At 35.2% G+C, this 24702-nt stretch overlaps 1 protein-coding gene and 1 pseudogene across 1 annotated transcript in view; one reads left to right on the forward strand and one right to left on the reverse strand.

The window, feature by feature from the left end:
- Positions 1-5095, forward strand: part of LOC149562676 (phosphoglycolate phosphatase 1A, chloroplastic-like) — a 258106-nt gene extending 253011 nt beyond the window's left edge. Inside the window, exons 10-11 of the mRNA XM_089826124.1 lie at positions 4335-4438; positions 4733-5095. Coding sequence (XP_089682250.1) covers positions 4335-4438; positions 4733-4839 — 211 coding nt within the window. The 3' untranslated portion in view covers positions 4840-5095. The remainder of the gene's footprint in view (positions 1-4334; positions 4439-4732) is intronic.
- Positions 5096-9388: 4293 nt separating this feature from the next.
- On the reverse strand, positions 9389-10123 carry LOC149562677 (plasma membrane ATPase 1 pseudogene; annotated as a pseudogene).
- Between the last annotated feature and the right edge of the window lie 14579 nt (positions 10124-24702).

Genomic DNA, 24702 nt, shown 5'->3' on the forward strand with positions numbered 1-24702 from the left:
ACAAGGCATGTAATATACCTTTCTGGATATTGTCCCAAAAACCCTCGATATTAAAGTGCAGAAATTAAATCCAAACAATAAAACCAATATGTGATATAAATTTCAGAACCTTAAGGGCCCGTTTGGTTGTTGGAATATAAATTAAGCATTGGCATTCAGAATGCTAGCTTTGGGATTTTGGAACTTGGAATCCAGATTATGATTAGGGAATCCAATTTGGGACTATTTGGTTGACCAAGAATTCATTGTGAGAATATAGATTTCCTCCGTTTGGTTGCACATTGTGGAATTGGAATACTAGTCAAAACAACATGCAAAATATTATCATCCAGCTGTAGCATTATCATCATGCAAAAAAATTCAATACTTATTTGGTTTGTTGAAGTCCAAACATTTTTAACAAGTATAAAAAGATTAAGTCATGTTGAAAGTAAACATTATCATAATGGATGAGGACGAGATTGTACTAATGGATACTAAAACTTGTATGACTCTTGCTCTATAAAAAAAATACCATTGATTATAATTCACATAATTACTAATATGAAATATGTATATTGTTCAAGTCTCATTGAATGAATTCGAATCACAAGAATTGATGAAATAAGAGTTAGAAACATCCCATTAAAAAAAAAAATATTTGTAGAGATCCAATAAAAAATTTGATCATCACAACATTCAAACTCACAGGTGCAAAGTCTAAATGTTTATATTAAAATTTTATGAAATCTTACTTGGAAACACTTTTACACCATAAAAAAATCAACAGAGTAGATTTTTTTTGTCTTGCATACGATTCATTTAACTAAGAAACAATGTATGTGAAAAAGTTATTTCACCAAACTTTTTTGCAGTAACTACTGAGGCGGATCAAGCGGAAAAAGCCTGATAAATTACTCAACAGTGACAACTATATGAGCAAGTAATAGTGGAAAATTTTCCCCCTATTTAAAAAAATTAAATTTCAAAAATTAGTGCGAAAAAAAGTGCCCCCAAATGGGCATCCGGAAGTCAAACCCAATTAAATTTTACTTTAGTTGAAATCCTCATTTTCAAAAAATGGGAATTAAAACGGGAATTCCAAATAACAAATATTTTGAAGGAATTTGGAATCCTTGTTTTGGGGGGTCAAATGGGGATACCGGATTCCACTTTTTCCCAATTCCAATTCCGATTGTGCGGACCCAAACAATGGATTAGAATTTTTTTAAAATTCCGAATGCCAATTCCATTCTAATTCCAGCTACCAAACGGACCCTAAATGACTTGTAACCCGCAGATTTGCATTCAAAGAAACTTAGAAGAACTTGTTTTATTTCTCCAATAATCAGAAGTACATATTAAAACCAGGTGTTAACTCAAAGAACCATCACAATGTGTTACTATATTATACAACAGCAATACAATAACGTGCAACAATCCAAGTAATCCAATCTTATACACAGAAAATAACAGTCAAATTGGAAATATAAATAAACCTGTAAAAAGGGTAGGTTTGCGTTCAACCTCCAAAGCTTCTTCAAGGGTTTGCGTCCTCAAAGAAATAACCAGCAACTGTTCCCAGCTCCCAGATTAATATTTGTTTTAAATATTATATCTTCATATATGCCCTCATGTGAAGCTTGTTGTACCTTTTATCACTTTTCCCAATGTGATGCACGCTCTTGTAGGCAATGTGGGATAACACTTTTTTTTTGTCCTTTAGTCAGTTAAGTGACATAGTACCTTTTTAAAATAAAGTGACACATTAAATGAACTTTAATAGTCACTTAGTCAAAACCTACATAATCATCAGGCATTAAAATAACTGATCAAACGAACTCGGATAAGCACGAGCAATAGCTCATTGGAAAGCTCTTGACGAGACGCTTCCAAATCAACACTGGGATATCAAGAATACTGAGCTCTATTTACTTACTAAAAATAGTAAGCATCTGGACAACTTGTCAAAACTACTTTGATGGGTCTAAAACTGGAAATGTCTCAGCCAAATCTCGAACTAAACCTCGTAAAGATCCTTTTCGCTCCCGAGACCTAGGCAAAGTGAGCTGGCCACACAGAAATATAATGTCCTAGAAAAAAGGGACGTTACAAGGCATTAGTGATAGTAGGACGAGAAAGTTTCAAATAAACCCAAACATCCATTGAAGGAGTAGTAAATTCAACCAATTATTATGCTACAGGGGTTGTGATGGATCAGTTATTGGCACTTGTTTTGTAAGCGTATAGGGAGTGGATGAGAAGTAACCATAACGATAGAAGAGGTTATAGGGGTGATGGATCAGTTATTTGTGCTTTCTTTGTAAGTGTATAGGGAGTGGATGAGAAGTAGCATAAGGCGTTGATATCACTGGCCACAACAGACATTAGACATATTCTCTTGTGTCATTATATAAAACAAGGTAAATTGGTATCATAAACTGCCTTTTTTGTGTACTAGTTCTAATGCACTGGTAGTTATTGGTGATATTATAGCCAGGCCTGAACTTGGAATTTGGCAATAGTATGGCATGACTAGCCAAGAGAACTAGGAGATGCTAGAGTGGGGACTTGAGGGCTAGCATTTGTTAATTCTTCACTTTTGTTTCTTAATTCTCTGCATGTACACACAAAAGAAAACACTTGTCTTTAAGACCCTAACAAAATGAATTGATACTACTTTTGATTCTAACATTATCTTACTCTGTTGTCTCAGGATACTTTCAATTGCCCATTGCATGAACCATTCTGAGTAAATATTGCCAAGTCACTGAATCTTGAGTTTGTCTTATGTTTGCAAATTTGAACTATTAGAAGCCAATGATTTGGTTTGTCTTCTTTTAACAGCTAGTCTGCATTTATGCTGCATGTGTTTGCTTATCATTTAGCCAGTCTTTGGCATCCTGCCTAATTGTTAGTTGACCATTTGCTAGTTAAAGACCTCTTTAATTTACGACTTTGCATCCAAAGGTTTTAAGGTAGGTTTCTTTAAATGCTTTCATTAGCTTAGTAAATAAACCTAGAAAGATATTGCTCTTATAAAGATTGGAAGGATATGAAATCTGCTGAAGATGCAAGGCCTACATTTCCTGAAGTTAAATAAATATCAACCTCATATTAGGATCCCCTTTCCCTTTTAATTTGACAAGAGTACTTTAAGGTATCTAGCATTGTTAGCACTGTCCTGCATTTTAGTGAAATGTAAAAGGAAATAAACAAAAGTCTATACCATTACCCATGAAAGACAATTGCTGTCAAATTGCAGTGTAGCGTAGAAAAGTGGTAAAGCTTTTCCTGTAGGATTTTGAGGCATCCTCTGAATTTGTTCCAATCAAATTTACATTTATGATGTTTGTTCACTAAGATTTGACCAGATAAACTTCTCAAGTAATAAGGAATAGGTAGTTATCCAATACTGACTCAGTCCAAATTTAAAATGACAAAAGGAAATGGCCACAGAATTTATTATGATAATATCTTATATGATAACATATTTTCTTTATTTTTATGGCTCCAATTTCGCTCTTACATTTTTCCATGGTCTTTATGTGCATGAACCATTCTGAGTTGGTTAATATTGCCAAGTCACTGAATCTTGAGTTTGTCTTATGTTTGCAAATTTGAACTATTAATAGCCAATGATTTGGTTTTTCTTTTTTTAACAGCTAGTCTGCATTTTATGCTGCATGTGTTTGCTTATCATTTAGCCAGTCTTGCATCCTGCCTAATTGTTAGTTGACCATTTGCTACTTAAAGACCTCTTCAATTTGCAACTTTGCATCCAAAGGTTTGAAGATAGGTTTCTTTAAATGCTTTCATTAGCTTAGTAAATAAGCCTAGAAAGATATTGCTCTTATAAAGATTGGCATCATATGAAATCTGCTGAAGATGCAAGGCCTACATTTCCTGAAGTTAATAAATATCAACCTCATATTAGGATCCCCTTCCCCTTTAAATTTGACAAGAGTACTGTAAGGTATCTAGCATTGTTGGCACTGTCCTGCATTTTAGTGAAATGTAAAAGGAAATAAACAAAAGTCTATACCATTACCCATGAAAGACAATTGCTGTCAAAATGCAGTGTGGCGTAGAAAAGTGGTAAAGCTTTTCCTATAGGATTTTGAGGCATCCTCTGAATTTGTTCCAATCAAATTTACATTTATGATGTTTTTTCACTAAGGTTTGCCCAGATAAACTTCTCAAGTAATAAGAAATAGGTAGTTATCCAATACTGACGCAGGCCAAATTTAAAATGACAAAAGGAAATGGCCACAGAATTCATTATGATAACATATTTTCTTTATTTTTATGGCTCCAATTTCACTCTTACATTTTTCCATGGTCTTTATGTGCAGGTTTCAGATTAGTAAGTCACAAATATGCATGGTAGGTGATAGATTGGACACTGATATTTTATTTGGCCAAAATGGTGGCTGCAAAACGCTTCTTGTTCTTTCAGGTAATATGGAAACTATGTTTTCTTCTTTCGCCTTTTTAAGCATTGGATGTGTATGCATATTGTCGTTAAACATGTTAGATGTCACAAGTTCGTGATTAGCAGCCATATTTTCTTTATCATGTCTTTAGCATAATTTAAACATATTGAGCGTAAAATGTGGCTCAGTAAACATACATAATTTACGTTCATATAGTGCACATAACATTTGGTTTGTGATTTTATGTGCATTCCCGGCTTACATATATATCATCCACATATATCATATTCAGTTTGTTCGTAATTATTATGATACAGGTGTGACTACATTATCCATGCTTGAAAACCCTAAGAACAGTATTCAACCTGACTTTTATACGAATAAGATTTCAGATCTCCTTGCCAAGAAATCTGCTAATGTATAGGCATAGAAGCAGTAAGGTATTTGAGCTGATTCATTATTTTTTGTATCAAATGTCATGTTTCTCACCGCTATTTGCATATATAATATAGATAAATTGGTAGCACCTCCCGTGCTCTTACAATTGTAAATTGTTGAATGCACAAGCAGTGTTCTTTCTAAAGCCATTTTATGTATATCAGCGTTGGAACAGATGTAATATGAAAAACAATGGTCGAACGAAATACCAGTGGTAATCTTAAAATGAACATATTATTCGATGATGGTTTATTAGTTTTTGCCAATGGCAGGAATACTATTGCATCCATTAGATGCAATAATAAAACCTATTAAATATTTAATTGTACCAATGTAGGGAGGAAAAATAAAGTTCACTAAAAATATGCCTCAATCTTTTCACATGAATATTATCGTCTACTCCATTGATTGTGCGTAAATGTTACAAACTGTCCTTCGAATACTCTAGACGTTTTCGTGTCCTGATATAAGGGCTAGTACTAAAATAAATTGTTTATTTAGCATTTTTTTAATGCGTTATCCTGTGAGATTGGCAAACTTGCATATGAATCTTTAACCTGACACTATGGACAATGTTAGAACAGCGCCCTATGGCTAGTTTCCCTCCGTATCAAATTCTTTTATTTTATTTAAGAAAATTCGATTTTATTTTTAAAATAGTTTTGCTGCAAATCAGTTTAAATAATAAGTTAAAATTGTAGATAATTTGGAATTTTGCAATCTACTTCAAATAGACATTCATTATGTTTCAAGATTTATAATTATATTGATATTTTCTATACAACATTAATATTATATATTTATGTAATACTTAAAATCATTTATATAATACTTCTATTTACAAATTTAATGATATTTGTTATTTTAGATAATATTTATATAAATTAATTTATTAATTTATTAATTAATGCTGATAGGCATGATAGGCATTCTACAATGGCAGAATGGGAGAGTGGGATGGTGTGAGCGTGTTAATGTTAATTTTTATTCTTTTAGGTTAAATTTGACAACCATCTACATGTCAAAAGTTTCTTATTATAAATAAAATATACTTTAAAAAATATTTAATAAATACTACATAAAATATTCATTTTTAAAAAATTAAAATAAAAAGATCAGGTTAGTAAAAATTTAAATAAATGAAGATAAAAGAAATATAAATAATTTTAGATGTAGTAAATTAAATTCTAATTATTTTGTAGTGGATATGTATCGCCATTTCTTTAGATAGATTTAGATTTATTTAAGATATCTATGCTAGTTTTCAATATATTACTCAATTGAAATTTATAGTATACATTTTTTAAAAATTACAGTGCAACTTGATATATATATATATATATATATATATATATATATATATATATATATATATATATATATATACTTTATTTAATATTTTAAATACTTTTTGGTTTCTCTTTCCATTCACTAAATTCTCAATTGCTCCATGGCATTCCCATTTGAAAGATACAAACATATTCCAATATTGTTATGACTAGGAAAACTTTATGCTTAATTATTGTTTTACATTTCCAAAATTTAATATATTCAAAGAAATTGTATGTATTTATTCAAATATAGAATGTGAGTATTAAAATTTATTATATCAAACTTATACAAAATTATTTTCCAAACTTTGTTAATTTTATGTGATAATTTTAGGAGCAATTTCTTTTTACAATGTTACACTAAACATTACAAATTAGCTCTCACATTTTACCATTTTCAATTATAATGTATGTCACTCTATCTCTCTCCTAATTTCCTTCTTTATATCTCCAAGTATATCTCTCTCACTTTCTCTTTATCACATTATATCGTCATTTATAGCTTTTTATCTCTACCTCTCCTTTTTACTTTGTATATTTGTATCTCTTCTTCTTTTTATCTAATTTCCATCTTTCTATCATTCTATATCTCTTCTTTCATTTTTCATCTCTATCTATTTTTATTTCTATTTCTCTTACTCTACCTCTACCCCAGTCATATTTTTCTACTTTTTGCTTTATACAATTATATGGCTTCCTCTCTTTTACTCCCTGCCATTCTCACCTTATATCTCACTCTATCTTTTTCCATCTCTCTACCCATTTCTCTTTCTCTACCTCTCCCCAACCCTCTTTGTACCTACATCTCCATTTTTCTTCTTCAACCAAATTTCAACTCTACATTCATTATACTTCATTATACTATTGGTAGGTACTTCGACCTCTTACGTTTCTTGTTTCAAAGTTGCCATCAAACAGAAACGGATGCTGGAAATAAAACAGCAAAGTTCTTACGTGCAATAAAAGAATATTTCTATTTTTTCAAACAGCTCTTAGATCTTATCTATATCTGATTCCAATTGTTGTTCCTTATGTTTTCCCTTAAAATCAAAGTGGTGAATGTATTAGTCTTGGAAAACGAGGATTTATAAGCTCATTTGTACAATAAACACACTATCAATACGGGAATTCCTGTAGCTATGGAAAAATTAATAATGAAACCTAAATTTGTACAGAAAATGCACTATCAATGTAGGAATTCCTGTGGTTATGGAAAATTAGTAATATAACCTATCATTTCTCAGGAGAAGTGGTAGTATATCTGCCAAAGAGTCTCTCCTGTACCAGAAATGAAAGTCTGCGAATTAATTTGTAGAGTTAGAAAAGAGCGGATTTAGTTTATAACTAGCATCTGAAAGATATAAATGCAAATCTCAGTATATTGGGAACTAAATGTTGTCAATGGCCGACATAATAATCTTCGGATTGAAATCTTGTAAGACACTTGTGCAAATGAACCTCCTTGAACATCCTGCATTTGAGAACATGTTGATTGGTAATTGCTCTTGGCGTCAGCCTCCGAAGAAATGTTTACAGAGTGCTATATTTTAGTTGTATCTCTCTATAACATTTAAGGATGAACCATGATTCAGTGGTTTTAATTATTCAAAATGGAAGATTGGTCAAAGGGTCCTTGGTCTATTGTGAAGTTGAAAGGTTCATGGTGTCTATCAGGGATCAAGTCTCCCTGAATGCAAGGCCCTTGACATGTAAAAGAGACGAGGCCAGGATCATGCCCTGGACATTTTGACGGAATGGATACCCCTTAGTCCTTGGTTCTTAACCAAAGAGACTAAGCAAAAAAAAGCTGAGCCTCTATCAAAAATGAAATTAGAAGATTGCATTATACTACTATCTTTCTTTCTTCAGGATTCCCTATGCATCTAACTAGCCTATAAGCTATGGTAGAAATTTTAAAAGTTAATGGCTATCTTCCATCCAAATTTTTTTTATTGTTTTTGACCATGAAATATGTAGATCATGAAGAACTGTCGAAAATTTCAAGAAAATCTATTGTATTTTATAATTTTTTAAATTTAATCAATGATACATTTTGAATAGAGAATAGCCCATCCATCTAGAAACCACTAAAAATACTGAAATAAAAATTGAAATATTAATACATATGTTTATATATATTCCATTTCCATTTTTTTTTAATATTATTTCTTTTTTCAAAAAGATTTTTAAAAAGATGTGGATATCCTCCATTTAGTCACTTCTACATTGGTGAGATATCATTTGTTTGTGTGTGACTATTCTTACAACTTTATGGTCCATATTCATTGACTAGATATCATTTATTTGTCTTATATTATTATTCTTGTAACTTCATTGCTGGGCTGTAATGATTCCCCGGGATATTATAAAAATGCTTTATTTTTAGGGTAAATGTTTTTTTTCTTCTAAAGCTCTCAAATATTCTTTGACATTTTTTTTACAAATTTATATAAATATGTTGGTAAACAGATTTGTCACTATAAAAATGGCCCAACAGAGTGTATGTGGCAAATTGTTCACAACAGTTGGATAGGCCCTTGGTATGCAGCATTCCTTTGCGTTTAGAGGGGCAACTCCCTTGTATGATGTAATTTTAAAAATCTTCAAATAAAAGTAAAATTAAACTTTAAAAAATCAATAGAAAGTCATTGATAAAAAATGCAGCAAATGACTTCAAAACTTTCTTGGACTAGCTTAAATGGCTAATTATAACAATCAAGATCTATGCTTGAGAATTATCGCTAGCACAATATTGATCCAAAGATTCATAAACATTCTCACAATACCATGAAAATGCTCACTACAAAGAGAATCAATATTTCTAACAATTTAGATTTGAAAGAAGAGATTTCAAAATTGCACGTTCCTTTATTTTCTTGCACCAAGAACTTGAGAGGAATTTTTTTTATTACAAAGACAAAATTCTTACATACTTTCCAAATATTATCTTCTGATCAAAATTTTAGCATAGTTTTCCCTTTTCCTAAAGTCCAAAAAGTCCCTTTACAAAGCCAATATGATTCCTTTTATAGGCATCAAGGTTAAGAACAACTCCTCTGTGGTTATTAACTACTTCTCTATGGTTAATAACTATTTTCAAAATACATAATTTTGGAGAGGTTAATTAACCTCTACAAAATTAACCAAGTATGATCGGAAACTTAAACCTCACATCTTTCGACAGGAAGATTGAATAATCAATTTTTATCGATCTCCTTTTGCAAATACCTCAATCGGGTTCTTGTCCATAGTAAGCTTGTTAAGTGTTAATGTTCCAGTTTTATCACTGCAAAGCACATCCATCCCAACGATTTCCTCAATAGCAGTCATCCTTTTTGTAATAGCACCCTGTTGAGAAAGGCGATGTGAACCAATGGCCATAGTTACATAAAGAATAGTGGGCATTGCAACTGGAATCCCACCAATTAGAAGCACTAATAGATTATCAATTCCAAGTCTATATGGTCGATGCTGAATTGGATATTGAACTATAATTTCAATTATCATGCCCACAGTAGCTATAACCGCAGCTTCAATTTTGCCTTGCTTGCAAATTAATCCAGAGTAAACCCTATCGTCGGGATTCTTAGTCACAAACAATGATTCTCTAGTTAGTGTAGACTAGTCAATCTTTAAAGGGTCTCCTTCAAGCAGTCGAGCATGTGCAGGAACAGTATCTCTAAGTTTAATGCTAACTATGTCTCTAAGAACCAAACAGGTAGCATCTTCTTCACTCCACTGACCATCTCTTAAAACCTTTGCTTTTGGAGCCAACCAAGCCATTAGTGATGCAATTGCATTGCCAACATTATTCTCTTCAATAGAACTTATAGTGGAGTTGATGATGAGCAATGTTATGGTACCAATGAAATCTTGCCAATTAGGTTGCTTCCCTCCACCATTTGCCAAGGCAATGGCCATAATTGTTGCAGCTTCCATAACCCATGATAAGGGATTCCACATAAAGCCAAGAAACTTGAGAAACTTACTTTCCTTCTTTTTCTTCGAGCTTGTTGTATACAAATATCTTCAACTGCTCATCCAATTTGTTTGAGGTCAAACCTGCCCTAAGATTTTCAAACACCTCCTCAATGGGTATGTTTTCCAAATCAACAGCTTCTTTGTTGATCATTTCAAGGCTATCATCATTGTGTGATAATTATATAAAGAAAATATAGCACCAAGTCATTCTCGTCGGTATTAGCTTTGAAACAACCTTTCCTCATGTGAAATATCTCACTTATTGTAGAATCATGTGTTGCAGGCTAAGATGATGTGTATGGGAATCCTTGCCACAAATGATATAGCTAGTCCTTGCTTTAGATATCTAGCCATTTGATGAATTTGAATCTCAACTCCAACGATTCTTAATGGTATTGTGCAATTTCCTCCTACTTAATCAAGACCACAGGAGTGCATATTGGAATGCTTTGCATTATACGGCTTCTCTATAATGACCTTGAGCTTGTCAAGCATTTTGTCAAACAGTTTACATGTTATGTCCCTGCTCACTACCTCTCTATCGAGCCATTACATCAAATGACCTGGGACTAAAAGAGTCGTAACTCTACCATTCACATACACATCTGCTTTGTGACTTGTTTACTAGTGGCAATCATCTGAGGGTCGGCTTTTACACATTCAATCATCATGGAATATGATATTTTGCAATAGAAATCTGGAATGTGAAACAAGGATAAAGGCACACTTAGAATAAAGTTTGTCAACACAAACTTCAGTAGTGATTGTGGTCTTCTACACCAGATGAACAACACGACTCAACTTCTGTGTGCATTTGCATGATCTCCACAGCATTTGAACCATCTCATGATCCAAACGATGTCTAAAGTGGGCCAAACATTTTGTCAAACAGTTATCGCATCTTCTTCTTCATATCTGATCAAGGTGCCACAAACTCCAAACTCTCTTCACATAGTGAATTCAATTCACTTGAAATTGATTTAATAACACCATCCAATGTGTCATGGGCTAGATTGAGGAAATGATAGAGGTTGATTGTTCAAGAAAGTCACATGCTCAGGTTTTCAATTGTTACTTCTATATTCAAATGCCTTTCAACTCTTGGAAATTCGAACATGGCCCATTGCTCACTGCATAAATTCTCTTCAATATATGAGTAAGCGGTTTGAGAGCTTTTCAAACTTGAATGCTTTTTCTTTGACTCTGCATAATCCCCATTGTCTCTACCTTTCATTTTCTTTACTTTTATCAACTGAAAGGTTAATAACCATCTCAAAAATACATATTTTGAACCTCTAACCTTAACCTTTTTGGACGAGAGGTTAAGGTTAATGGTTTGGAATACATGTTTTGGAAATTTATCTTAACCTCTTTTTTTATGGAGAGGTTAAGATTTCAAAGTGAAACACGTGTTTTGTGTTGATATATGATTGAAAAGATCATTTGAATGGAAAGATTGTTGAAAGAAGACTGTGTGTTTTCAATCATTGTTTTGTCACTAATGTCAAACCTGCTATATGTTGGTAAGAAAATTGCTTATATGATTCAAGCACTATCACTTAGTTGATTAATAAAGAGGATTTGATCAACAAGATGTAACAAAAGTACCTAGAGGAAAGGTTGAGTTATGATTATATTGAAGTGCAAGAATCAATTAAGACAGTGATAATATAATCTATTGATAATCTACTTGAGGTTACAAAATGATTGACTACACTTAGAAAGTTTAGAAGAATAAGGTTGGACAAAGTTTATTTGCTAAGCTTGACCAAGTTAATAGAAGGTGCCTAGCAAAGTCAGTGCAAGCCGAGCAAAAAGTTAGTTGGAGCTGAGTGAAAGCAATTCCTAGTGGATGTCGAGTAAACTAGTGGATGCCAAGAAAGTTAGTAGATGTTGAGTGATTTTCAATAGGTGTCGAGCACTAGTAAAATCTAGTTGATGCTGAGTAACACAATATGTGTTGAGCATCAGTAAATTGTTAATGCCGAGCTACTACATTATGAAAAAGATCAAAGATTTGCAAATTAAAAGCCGACAAGTTTATTTTCTTGGAACTTGTAAATTAGGAGGAAGATAAGATTGATGAGCTGGAGACACAGAATCTTATGTAAACTGTTTTGGAGGAAAATTTAAATAGATTTTTAGAAGAAATTTCTAGAGAAGACAAGATATGGGGTAGATACATTGTATCCTACCTAATCCATCAAAAACCCTAAATTTTGAGATGTATAATGAGCAAGAAAAAGAGTTCTAATTCTCTACATGTAGGGATGTCTAGTCATGAAGCTAGATTGGATGTTGGATGGAGCTTAGAGAGTTTTGATGTGAAAATCTGACAAGGTGAAGGAAGAGGGTTTACTTCATTAAGTGATCCAAGAGGAGAAGTCTGCAATGGCGAACTAAGCATGAAGGCTTAAAGAGGATGAATGCTTGAAGGGTGAACAAGCTATCAGAACTACAAAGATTGGAAGCCAAGTAGAGATGAGGGTTGAATAGTGATCTATAATATGCAAGTAAGGTTGTAAGTTGTATTATATCAAATTCTATTATTACTTTCTAACAATTGTATCATATTAAGGTTAAATCCTTTGGAGAAAAGTTGACTTAACAATCATAAGAAAATTCTTTAACAGGGTGGCATTCCAAGTGAATGGCCTAAAGTCCTCTAACAAGGCTCACTTTTAATAGGATGATTAAAATCCCTTAACCAGGTCACATTTAACAGTGTGTGTTGTAATCTTTAACAGGGTTGGCCTTTAACAAGGCATCACTTCAAAAGAGTGAGAAAGGAATAGCATGTTACTGGTGGTTTTTTCAAATTGGGTTTCCACGTTAAATCATTGTGTCATGTGTACTGATGGATGTGTTATGTTTTATGCTTCATACTTCTGCATGTTAGTTTAATAGTAACATATCAGTTTTGGTTTACACACAATGAATGCATGCATGATTAAGAAAGTTTTATGGGTTCACTAAATTGTGAAAAGTTTTATTTAGACATATGGACCTTGAATAACTGATTTACCCCCTCTCTCAGTTATTCTAAAGAATTCCAACAATTTTGAGCCCTAAACCTTAACCTTTTTAAAGGTTAATGGTTTGGAATACATGTTTTGAGCCCCGAACCTTAACCTTTTAAAAGGTTAATGGTTAATGATATGGTTGAAAATACGTATTCCAGTGTCTTTCATTAACCATTGATAATTTGAGACTCAGGAAATAGAATTCAAAAATTTGAAGTGCAGTGCAGAGCTGGTGATTACCCAAACGATTTGAAACCATGAGACTACCAGGAATTGGATAACTCTTCGAACACTTGAAAGATTGAATTTTTATGTCCTCTTGGACATTTTGATTGATTTTTTTTTTGAAATTTGAGTATGATAAATACCAGGGCAACAACTGGCTCTAACTGGGGACAAGGACTGACAAGGATGAAGCTCGAATCTAGAGAAACTAGAACAATGCCTTATTCATTGGGTAATAAAGTCACATGAGGAACCACTTTGCAAAAGGGGGAACAAACTTAAAAAATAAGAGAACTGAAAGGAAGACTAGGCACAACAAAACAACACAACAAAAACTCCTATCTAGACTATATACAAGGCAGGTTTCCCTACCTCCAGTAACTCAAGGTATAATCATGCAAATCCATTCACTAGCTGGGGAAAATAAATACCATAGCATGCTAACATGTGGCAACTTTCAGGTTCTTGTGGACTCAAGTATAAGTTCGCTCTTTGAATTCCAATTCTGAGATTCCTAGTATGCTTCACATCACTTGACAAAGGAATGTATCCAAATAACCATGTCTCATCAAAAATCTTTGAATTCGGAATCAACTTTGCTTCACGTTGCATGCCATTCACGGCTTCATTTTGAAAGAGTTGAAGTATAAGGCTTTCAAGTTCCTAAATAAATTTATGATCTATTTCTCTACTTGCCAAGCCCTCTACTTGAAATTCTAGTGATTGGTCATCATGAATTCTTGAACTTATTTCTGACACCAAACACACTTTCTTTTCCAAGGGAATGATTTTGTTTTGTATTCTCTATGAAATTATTCCAATATGAATGCACATCCTTGTCACATTGAATCTTCCCATGATGTATTTCTTCCTCTTCTTCCATCAGATCACTCAAAGAAGAAACAATCATCTTTTCCATTTTGGTGTGCACATCCTCTAATGAGTCTATCTAATTAGGAGACTTGATCATCAGTTGATATTGATGTATGGGAAATTCTTTTAAAAGAGCATCATCATCTATGCCTTCATCTTCACATTTTTCAATCATTAGATCACAATGCATTTCTTCAAGGCCAAGTACTTCTTAGTGTGAGATACCATCACAATGCTTTCTTCATTGTAGTCTCCACTTGTGAAATTGAATGCTTCAAATTCAAGTTTCATGCATGAGGAAGAGTGAGAACTTGATGTGTCATCTTCTCTTACTTGAATCCTATCTTTAATTTTCATTTTCATCGTACCTATTAGTAAATTTTCATCAATGTTTTCACAAAGTTGGTTCATTGATTCTTCTCGATGGCCATCTTCACAAAATGGGAAAGATTCACATTCCACTTGCATGTAATCTTGAAAAGGATTTCTTGACAACTCATCATCTTTATCTTGAAGATGATCTACTCTTGTGATGATCATACCACTTTCTGTTTTGGTGTTTGGGTAATACTTTACCATTGATAAGTCTCAAGTACAAACCTCAACCCCCATTGTGTGGTCACCAAATTGAGGGGCCTACGGGTTCATGCTTCGGGGACCCATTTGTGGGGGTACATTGTTGCAGTTACGGCTACCATTGCTTTAGTGGTCAAGCACATCCAAGATAATGGCTATTCATATAAGGTCCATCACCAACACTGGCCTCTAGTGTTTTGGTGTTTTGGTGATACTTTACCACTGATAAGTCTCAAGTTCAAACCCCAACCCCCATTGTGTAGTCACCGGATTGAGGGGCCTATGGGTTCATGCTCTAGGGACCCATGTGTGGGAGTACATTGCTATAGTTGTGCATACCATTGCCTTAGTGGTCAAGCACATCCAAAATACTGGCTATTCATGTACATTGCTACAGCTGTGCATACCATTGCCTTAGTGGTCAAGCACATCCAAGATACTGGCTATTCATATAAGGTCCATCATCAACACCAGCCTCTGGTGTTTTGGTGTTTGGGTAATACTTTTCCATTAATAAGTCTCAAGTTCAAACCCCAGCCCCCATTGTGTGGTCATCGGACTAAGGGGCCTACACGTTCATGCTCTGGGGACCCATGTGTGTGGGTACATTGTTGTAGCTATGTGTATCATTGCCTTAGTAGTCAAGTGCATCCAAGATACTGGCTATTCATATAAGGTCCATCACCAACACCGGCCTCTAGTGTTTTGGTGTTTAGGTAATACTTTACCATTGATAAGTCTTAAGTTCAAACCCCAACCCCCATTGTGTGGTAACCAGATTGAGAGGCCTACGGGTTTGTACTCTAGGAACCCATGTGTGGGGGTACATTGTTGTAGTTGTGCATACCATTGCCTTAGTGGCCAAGCACATCCAAGATATTGGCTATTCATATAAGGTCCATCAACAACACCGGCCTTTGGTGTTTTGGTGTTTGGGTAATACTTTACCATTGATAAGTCTCAAGTTAAAACCCCAGCCCCAATTGTGTGGTCACAGAATTGAGGGGCCTATGGGTTTGTGCTCCAAGGACCCATGTGTGGGGGTACATTGTTGTAGCTATGTGTATCATTGCCTTAGTAGTCACATCCAAGAAACTGGCTATTCATATAAGGTCCATCACCAACACCGGCCTCTAGTGTTTTGGTGTTTGGGTAATACTTTAAAAATGATAAGTCTCGAGTTCAAATCCCAGCGCCATTGTGTGGTCGTTGGATTGAGGGGCCTATGGGTTCATGCTCCAGGGACCCATGCATTGGGGTACATTGTTTCAGTTGTGCATACCATTGCCTTAGTGATCAAGCACACCCAAGATACTGGCTATTCATATAAAGTCCATCACTAACACTGGCCTCTGGTGTTTTGGTGTATGGGTAATACTTTACCATTGATAAGTCTCAAGTTCAAACCCCAACCCCCATTGTGTGGTCACTGGATTGAGGGGCCTACAGGTTCATGCTCCGGGGACACATGTGTTGGGGTACATTGTTGTAGCTATGTGTACCATTACCTTAGTGGTCAAGCACATCCAAGATACTTGCTATTCATATAAGGTCTATCACCAACACTTGCCTCTGGTGTTTTGGTGTTTGGGTAGTACTTTACCATTGATAACTCTCAATTTCAAACCCCCAGTCCCCATTATGTGGTCACTGGATTGAGGGACCTATGGGTTTGTGCTCTGGGGACCCATGTCTGTAGGTACATTGTTGTAGTTGTGCATACCATTACCTTAGTGGTCAAGCACATCCAAGATATTAGCTATTCATATAAGGTCCATCACAAACACTGGCCTCTGGTATTTTGGTATTTGGGTAATACTTTACCATTGATAAGTATCAAGTTCAAACCCCAGCCCCCATTGTGTGGTCACTAGATTGACGGGCCTATGGGTTCATGCTCCGAGGACCCATGTGTGGGGGTACATTGTTGCAGCTATGCATACAATTGCCTTAGTGGTCAAGCACATCCAAGATAATGGCTATTCATATAAGGTCCATCACCAACACCAGCCCCTGGTGTTTTGGTGTTTGGGTAATACTTTACCATTGATAAGTCTCAAGTTCAACATCCTCAAAAGTAAAGACTTCAATCTCAAGAGTTAACAGAGATGTCTGCAAGATTTCACTTGAGGTTATTTCTTCATCAATGGTAATGTTTTCAGATTATGATATAACATCTAAAGTATTGATGTTGTCAATAGATCCTTCACCTTGCATGATCATGGAAGGATGAACAAGAAGATCTTCTCCACATAGGAAGTCATCATCTGGAGCATTGAGGCACCAAGTAGGAATAAAAGTAGTATGAAATTCACCTTGATCCATATTTCCCTCATCTTTAATCATATGTTGTGTAGTTCCCTAAGAATCATTTGATATTCCTTTTTCTTTCTCATTAGGATTGAGATGATTGAATACGTTCTCCTGGGTATTGAGAGCTTCACAGTGATGCTTTGATACATTAGCAGTTTGCCTATAGATTCCATGTCTTGACCCTCTCCTTGATTAGAGATTGAATCCCCATCTTCTTCCACGCATGAAGATTCAGATGAGTCCTTTCTAACATTTGGATTGGGAGATGTTATCCTACAAAGAAAATAATTCTTGTATGGGTCTTCTTTCTCAAGTTCTTGCAGTGTTCGAAGTAAAGAAGGATGTGCTTTGTTAGGATCTAGGCGTGCAATGCCATAGAAGCTTTTTTAAAATTCAACCTGATTAGGATCAATGGAAGCATGATTTTGATGAGCAATGGGTGCAAGCATTGGGCTACTTTTCTGACCACCATTATCCATCCTTGATTCACATGAATCACTTTACTGATCAAGCTTTTCCTTATAATAGCATGTGGAACTTCTTTTTAAAAATGATTTGGGCTTGTAAGAGAAAAACTGATTATCTTTACCATCTTCTTCATCTATCTTTTGCGAAGTTCGAGCAAAGATGGATGGATCTTTTTTGGATCTAGTTTCTGCCCACCATAGAAACTCTTCAAGAAGCTACCTTGCTTAGGATCAATGAAAATTTGACTTTGTTGAGAGATAGGTGAATGAGAGACATTCTCATTATTCTTCATTGTTGATTTAGATGAAATGCATTTTGGGAGGAAAGTGTGCAATACCACTAAGAATCCTAGGAATTGAGATTAGAATTTATCAAATGGTTAGATATCTAAAGAAAGGACTAGCTATATCATCTATGGCAAGGATTCTTATACACATCATCTCAGCCAGCAACACATAATTCTATAATAACCGAGATATTTCACATGAGGAAAGGTTGTTTCAAAGCTAATAACAACAAGAATGACTCGATGCTATATTTTCTTTATATAATTATCACACATGGATGGAAGCCTTGAAATGATCAACAAAGAAGCTATTGATTTAGAAAACATACCAATTGAGGAGATGTTTGAAAATCTTAGATGTACCAGGGCAGGTTTGGCCTCCAATGAAGTAGACGTGCAATCATCAACTCCACTATAAGTTTTATTGAAGAGAATAATGTTGGCAATGCAATTGCAGCACTAATGGCCCAATTGGCTCCAAAAGACAAGGTTTTAAGAGATGGTCATTGGAGTTCAGAAGATGTTGGATGTCTGGTTCTTGGAGACATAGTTAGCATTAAACTTGGAGATATTGTTCCTGTAGATGCTCTACTGCTTGAAGGAGATCCTTTAAAGATTGACCAGTCTGCACTAAATAGAGAATCATTGCCTGTGACTAAGAATCTCGGCGACGAGGTTTACTCTGGATCAACTTACAAGCAAGGCGAAATTGAAGTTGTGGTTATAGCTACTGCAGGCATGATAATTGAAATTATAGTTCAATATCCAACTCAGCGTCAACCATATAGACCTAGAATTAATAATCTATTAGTACTTCTAATTGGTGGGATTCCAATTGCAATGCCCACTATTCTTTCCATAACTATGGCCATTGGTTCACATCGTCTTTCTCAACAGGGTGCTATTATGAAAAGGATGACTGTTATTGAGAAAACGGCTAGGATGGATGTGCTTTGCAATGATAAAACTGGAACACTAACACTTAACAAGCTTACTATGGACAAGAACCTGATTGAGGTATTTGCAAAAGGAGATCAATAAAAATTGATTATTCAATCTTCCTCTCGAAAGATGTGAGGTCTAAGTTTCATATCATACTTGGTTAATTTTGTAGAGGTTAATTAACCGCTCCAAAATCACGTATTTTGGAAGTAGTTATTAACCACAAAGAAGTAGTTATTAACCACAGAGGAGTGGTTCTTAACCTTAATACCTATAAAAGGAATCATATTGGCTTTGTAAAGGGACTTTTTGGACTTTAGAAAAAGGGAACACTATGCTAAAATTTTGATCAGAAGATAGTATTTGGAAAGTGTGTACAAATTTTGTCTTTGTAATAAAAAAAAAACTCCTCTCAGGTTCTCGGTGCAAGAAAATAAAGGAACGTGCAATTTGAGTTCTCTTCCTTCAAATCTAAATTGTTAGAAATATTGATTCTCTTTGTAGTGAACATTTTCATGGTATTGTGCAGATGTTTATGAATCTTTGGATCAATATTGTGCTAGTGATAATTCTCAAGCATAGATCTTGATTGTTATAATTAGCAGTTTAAGCTAGTCCAGGAAAGCTTTGAAGTCATCTGGTGCATTCATCATCAATGGTTTTCTATTGATCTTTTAAAGTTTAATTTCACTTTTATTTGAAAATCTTCAAACTTACATGATAGGACAGAGTTGCTCCTCTAAACAGAAAGGAAGGCTTCATACCAAAGGCCTATCCAACTGTTATGAATAGTTTGCTACATACACTCCGTTGGGCCATTTTTACAGTGACAAATCTGTTTACCAACGTATTTATATAAATATGTAAAGGAAATATCAAAGACTATTTGAGATATTTACAAGAAAAAAACATTTACCCTAAAAATAAAGCATTTTTAGAATCAAGATGACTAGGAGTCTGCAAAGAGATAACCATACCAACTAAGAACATGTCGACCTAGAGTAAATTATTCTCTATTGTGCATGAATGTACATGCAACAATGAGAGGATAAGAATGTAAAGGTGTACCTCATAAAGAGATGTAGTCGACAACATGTGCTATATTGGAGTGCAAACTACTTTGTTGTCTACATGACAACTCATATGAATATTCAAACTCCTAGGTGTCTACATGACAACTAATATGAAAATGCATTAACCTAGATAAACTTAAGTGTAAATAGTAAATACTTATTTACACCAACACCACCTCCCCCCCTCCTTAAGTGTAACTTAGGAGAATGTACTTAAGCTAACAAAAGATAGATAATAATGCAAAAAGTGTCTCAGCTACTAGGCCATGTTAGGTACCCATGTATAATATGAAAGTGCAAAAGATATGCAATGAAATCTCTCATAAAGGGGAGAAAGATGGAAAACCGCATGGTAAAAATCCCCTTCCAAAAATAGAGATAAGTACAATAAAAGAAAATGAGAGAGAAGAAGACCTCATGTGAGGAAAAGATCCCTCCAATAAGAGAGAAGAAGTGGAAGAGAGACCAAGTAGCCCCCCCTCAATTTAGAATGTACACCTATGGTAGATGCTTGAGGCTCAATGTAGAAACTCCTCCATGAGTGTAGAAAAACATTCTTCCCCTTAGGAAGAAATAGAACCAAAGGTGTATCAATGAAGCCTCTCTTATCTGTAGAAAGAAACCTCAAAATATAAGGAATCTCTAAAACCTGCTCAAGTGTCCTCATGTCAATACGAAAATGTGCTTCCTACAAATCATGTGTATGATGCCACTCTATTGAAAAAGAAAAATCAGGCTCAACCAAGGATGAATTTAGAACATGTATCAAAGACTCAAATATATCCTCTAAAAATAAATTGACCTCCTTTAACTGTTGTATCAAAGGATCTACCATCATGTCAACCTCAAAAGACTGATCAAGTAGAGAATGAAGATGGGGGTCAGAGTGTTCCCTTGCAACAACCGAAGAAGGATCATCTTCACCAAAGAGAAGATGAATGTCATCAATAGTGTCTACCAAATCTGCAATGTAGGACTCTACAAACAAACTGGAAATGTCTGTCAAGTAGTCATCCCATGGAACCGAGTCTAGAAGACAATGAGTGTCCTGTTGCACTAAGTCACTTGAATCAGTGGCTATGTGAATATAACTATCATCAGGAAAAAGAGTAGATGGAATATTAGTAGGAGTTACAATGGATGGCTCAAGAACTTGATCACATGTGAGAATACCCAAGTTCAAGTAGCCAAAGTTCTCCTGAAAGTATGAATTAACACTAGAAGTGTGATCAAAATCTGTTGAAGAATCACTATCATCATCATGACCAAAGTCTAAGAAGTAGTATAGCCGAGATGCATGATGAACCACCCCTGTAGCAATGATCTATGTAGTCTCCAAGTCTCTGATAAAAACTGAATCAGGTGTGAATTCCACAATCCTCCTTCTATCTCCATGAGTGAGCTAATAGATGGAAAGAAGATTGTAACCTAGGTGAGGTACAAACAATACATCTTTGAAGTATCCCTCCCCCTTATCAATAGTTCTTTTCCCAATCACATTCATCTAAGTATGATTGTGCATCAAAATAGGTGGAGTATGACAAGGATCAAATGATGCAAACATAGACTATGAAGATGTCATATGATGAGAAGCCCCTGAATGTAGAAGCCATCTCCTTGAATCTTGACTTGAAGTAGCTAATTAGGTTTTACCTTTTCCCGTGTGATCCTTTCTTTTATCAAAATTTGAATGTGAAGAACATGATGAAGTAGTCATTCATGATGGTAAACTAATATGATTCTTCTTAAGAAGATTCTTGAGTTCATCTATCTCCTTCTTATAACAATGATGTTCTTCATGTCCATTCTTTTTGCAATATGCACAAGTAAGAAACTCCTCCTTGGATGACTTTCCCTTATTTATGGAGTTGTCTTGTGGTGAGGAGGTTGAGTGTTCTTTCTCTTGTGAATTTTGTTGCCATGATTTCTGCTTCTTGTTACACCATTTTCCTTGATTCCCTTTACTAGCCACCAATGCTTTGGACTTTGAAGACTTGAGAATCTCCATGCTCATCAAATTTGATTGTTCTACCATCAACATCTCTATGAATGAATCAAATGAAGGCATGGTGTAGGAAGAACCTAAGGTCAACTTATGAGTGTTGAAGCTCGAAACAAATGATGTATACTCTGGAGGAAGTTTTATCATCAAATTATAGATCAATTTTTCATCCTCTACAGTGATTCCACAATCCTTAACCATTGACCTTAGCTCACGTGCCTTGGTGATATAGTCTTGAATTTTTCCAAACTCATTTGGATCTAATGACATGAGATTTTCATCAAGTTCAAAACCCCTAGCTTTGTCTACTTTTGCATACAAGCTAGGAAACTTATCCCATGCTTCCTTTACTATTTTATAATTATCAAAATGAAAGATAAGAAATTCATGTACATAATTCCTCAAAGTACCAATAACAACCTTATTGTTATGATTCCATTAATTTAGTTTATCAGGATCAGATGGGGCAACCATGGCTCTATCAACATAATCAATTAAACCTTTTTCTATCATTTTACTCCATTCTCTAATTTTCTATGTAGCATAATTATGTGGAGCTAAAAGTGGAAACCTAGGAGAACCCATGATGCAAAATAAAAGAACACAAGAGAAAGAGAAGTGAAAACACTCAAGACAACCCCCGCCCCCCCTCAAAAAAAAATCACTCAATCAAAGAACCCCCAAAATAGATGATTTTGGCACTTTATACTTAGTGTGTATACAACTACCACTTGTCAAGATGAACCAAAGTGGACTTCTAATTTTGATGGTTACAACAACAAATATGAATCTATATCAAACTCAATAAGATAAGACACAAGACCTCTCAAGGATCTAATTAATTACAAGTGCCAAAATAGGCCAAAAATGACCAAATGCTAAAAGTACTATGTCTACTTAGAATTGCTCCAAACTGATACCAAATCTAGAAAGTAGACAAAAAATCATACACTTTAAAAAAAATAGCACCTGAATATGTGACCAGATGAGCCTGAACTAAGCCTTTGAAGATGCAAAAATTAGGATTTATGATTTTCAAAAAAATTCAAGAACGGGGATTGTAAACAACCTGCAACAATGTGTAGATCATGAAATTCTACCCCAAAACAAAAAAAAAAAAAATCTTGAAAAAGGAGTCTGTATGAGGGATATATCGTTGTTTGAAAATTACCTTTGTAATTATTTTTCCTACATTGCCCTCATTGCACCTCAAAAAAAAATGACTCTAGATTTCACCTCAAATGTCCAATTTTGATGAAACAAGAGTCGATTTAGGGGTTTTTTGACCTTATGAATGTGATATGGGTTCATGCTTCCGGGACCCATGTGTGGGGGTACATTGCTACAACTGTGCATACAATTACCTTAGTGGTCAAGCACATCCAAGATACTAGCTATTCATATAAGGTCCATCACCGACACCAACCTCTAGTGTTTTAGTTTTTGGGTAATACTTTACCATTGATAAGTCTCAAGTACAAACCCGAGCCCCCATTGTGTGGTCATCAGATTAAGAGGCCCACAGGTTCATGCTTCGAGGACCCATGTGTGTGGGTATATTGTTGCAGATGTGTGTACCATTAACTTAGTGGTCAAGCACATCCAACATACTAGCTATTCATATAAGGTCCATCACCAACACTGACCTCTAGTGTTTTGGTGTTTGGGTAATACTTTACCATTGATAAGTCTCAAGTTCAAACCCCAGCCCCAATTGTGTGGTCACTGGATTGAGGGGCCTACAGGTTCATGCTCTGGGGACCCATGTGTGGTGGTACATTGTTGCAGCTGTGCGTACCATTGTCTTAGTGGTCAAGCACATCCAAGATATTGGCTATTCATATAAGGTCCATCACCACCACCAGCCTTTACTGTTTTGGTGTTTGGGTAATACTTTACCATTGATAAATCTCAAGTTCAAACCCCAGCCCCCATTGTGTGGTAACCGGATAGAGAGGCCTACAAGTTCGTGCTCCAAGGACCCATTTGTTGGGGTACATTGTTGTATTTTTGTGTATCATTGCCTTAGTGGTCACATCCAAGAAACTGACTATTCAAATAAAGTCCATCGCCAACATTGATCTCTGGTGTTTTGGTGTTTGGGTAATATTTTAAAATTGATAAGTCTCAAGTTCAAATCCCAGCCCCATTGTGTGGTCATCAGATTGAGAGGCCTATGAGTTCGTGCTCCGGGGACCCATGTGTGGGGGTACATTGTTGTAGTTGTGTGTATCATTGCCTTAGTGGTCAAGCACATCCAAGATACTGGCTATTCATATAAGGTCCATCACTAACACTGGTCTCTGGTGTTTTGTTGTTTGGGTAATACTTTACCATTGATAAGTCTCAACTTCAAACCCCAGCCCCCATTGTGCAGTCACCGGATTGAGGGGCCTATGGGTTCATGCTCCGGGGACCCATGTGTAGGGGTACATTGTTGTAGTTGTGTGTACCATTACCTTAGTGGTCAAGCACATCCAAGATACTGGCTATTCATATAAGGTCTATCACCAACACCGGCCTTTGGTGTTTTAGTGTTTGGGTAATACTTTACCATTGATAAGTCTCAAGTTCAAACCCCCAACCCCTATTGTGTGGTCACTAGATTGAGGGGCCTATGGGTTCATGCTCTGGGGACACATGTGTGTAGGTACATTGTTGCAGTTGTGCATACCATTACCTTAGTGATCAAGCACATCCAAGATACTGGCTATTCATATAAGGTCCATCACAAACACTAACCTCTAGTGTTTTGG

Source organism: Cupressus sempervirens, chromosome 4, assembly GCF_028749045.1.
Source record: "Cupressus sempervirens isolate cs-2001-9-10 chromosome 4, ASM2874904v1, whole genome shotgun sequence".
NCBI classification, from domain to species: domain Eukaryota; kingdom Viridiplantae; phylum Streptophyta; class Pinopsida; order Cupressales; family Cupressaceae; genus Cupressus; species Cupressus sempervirens.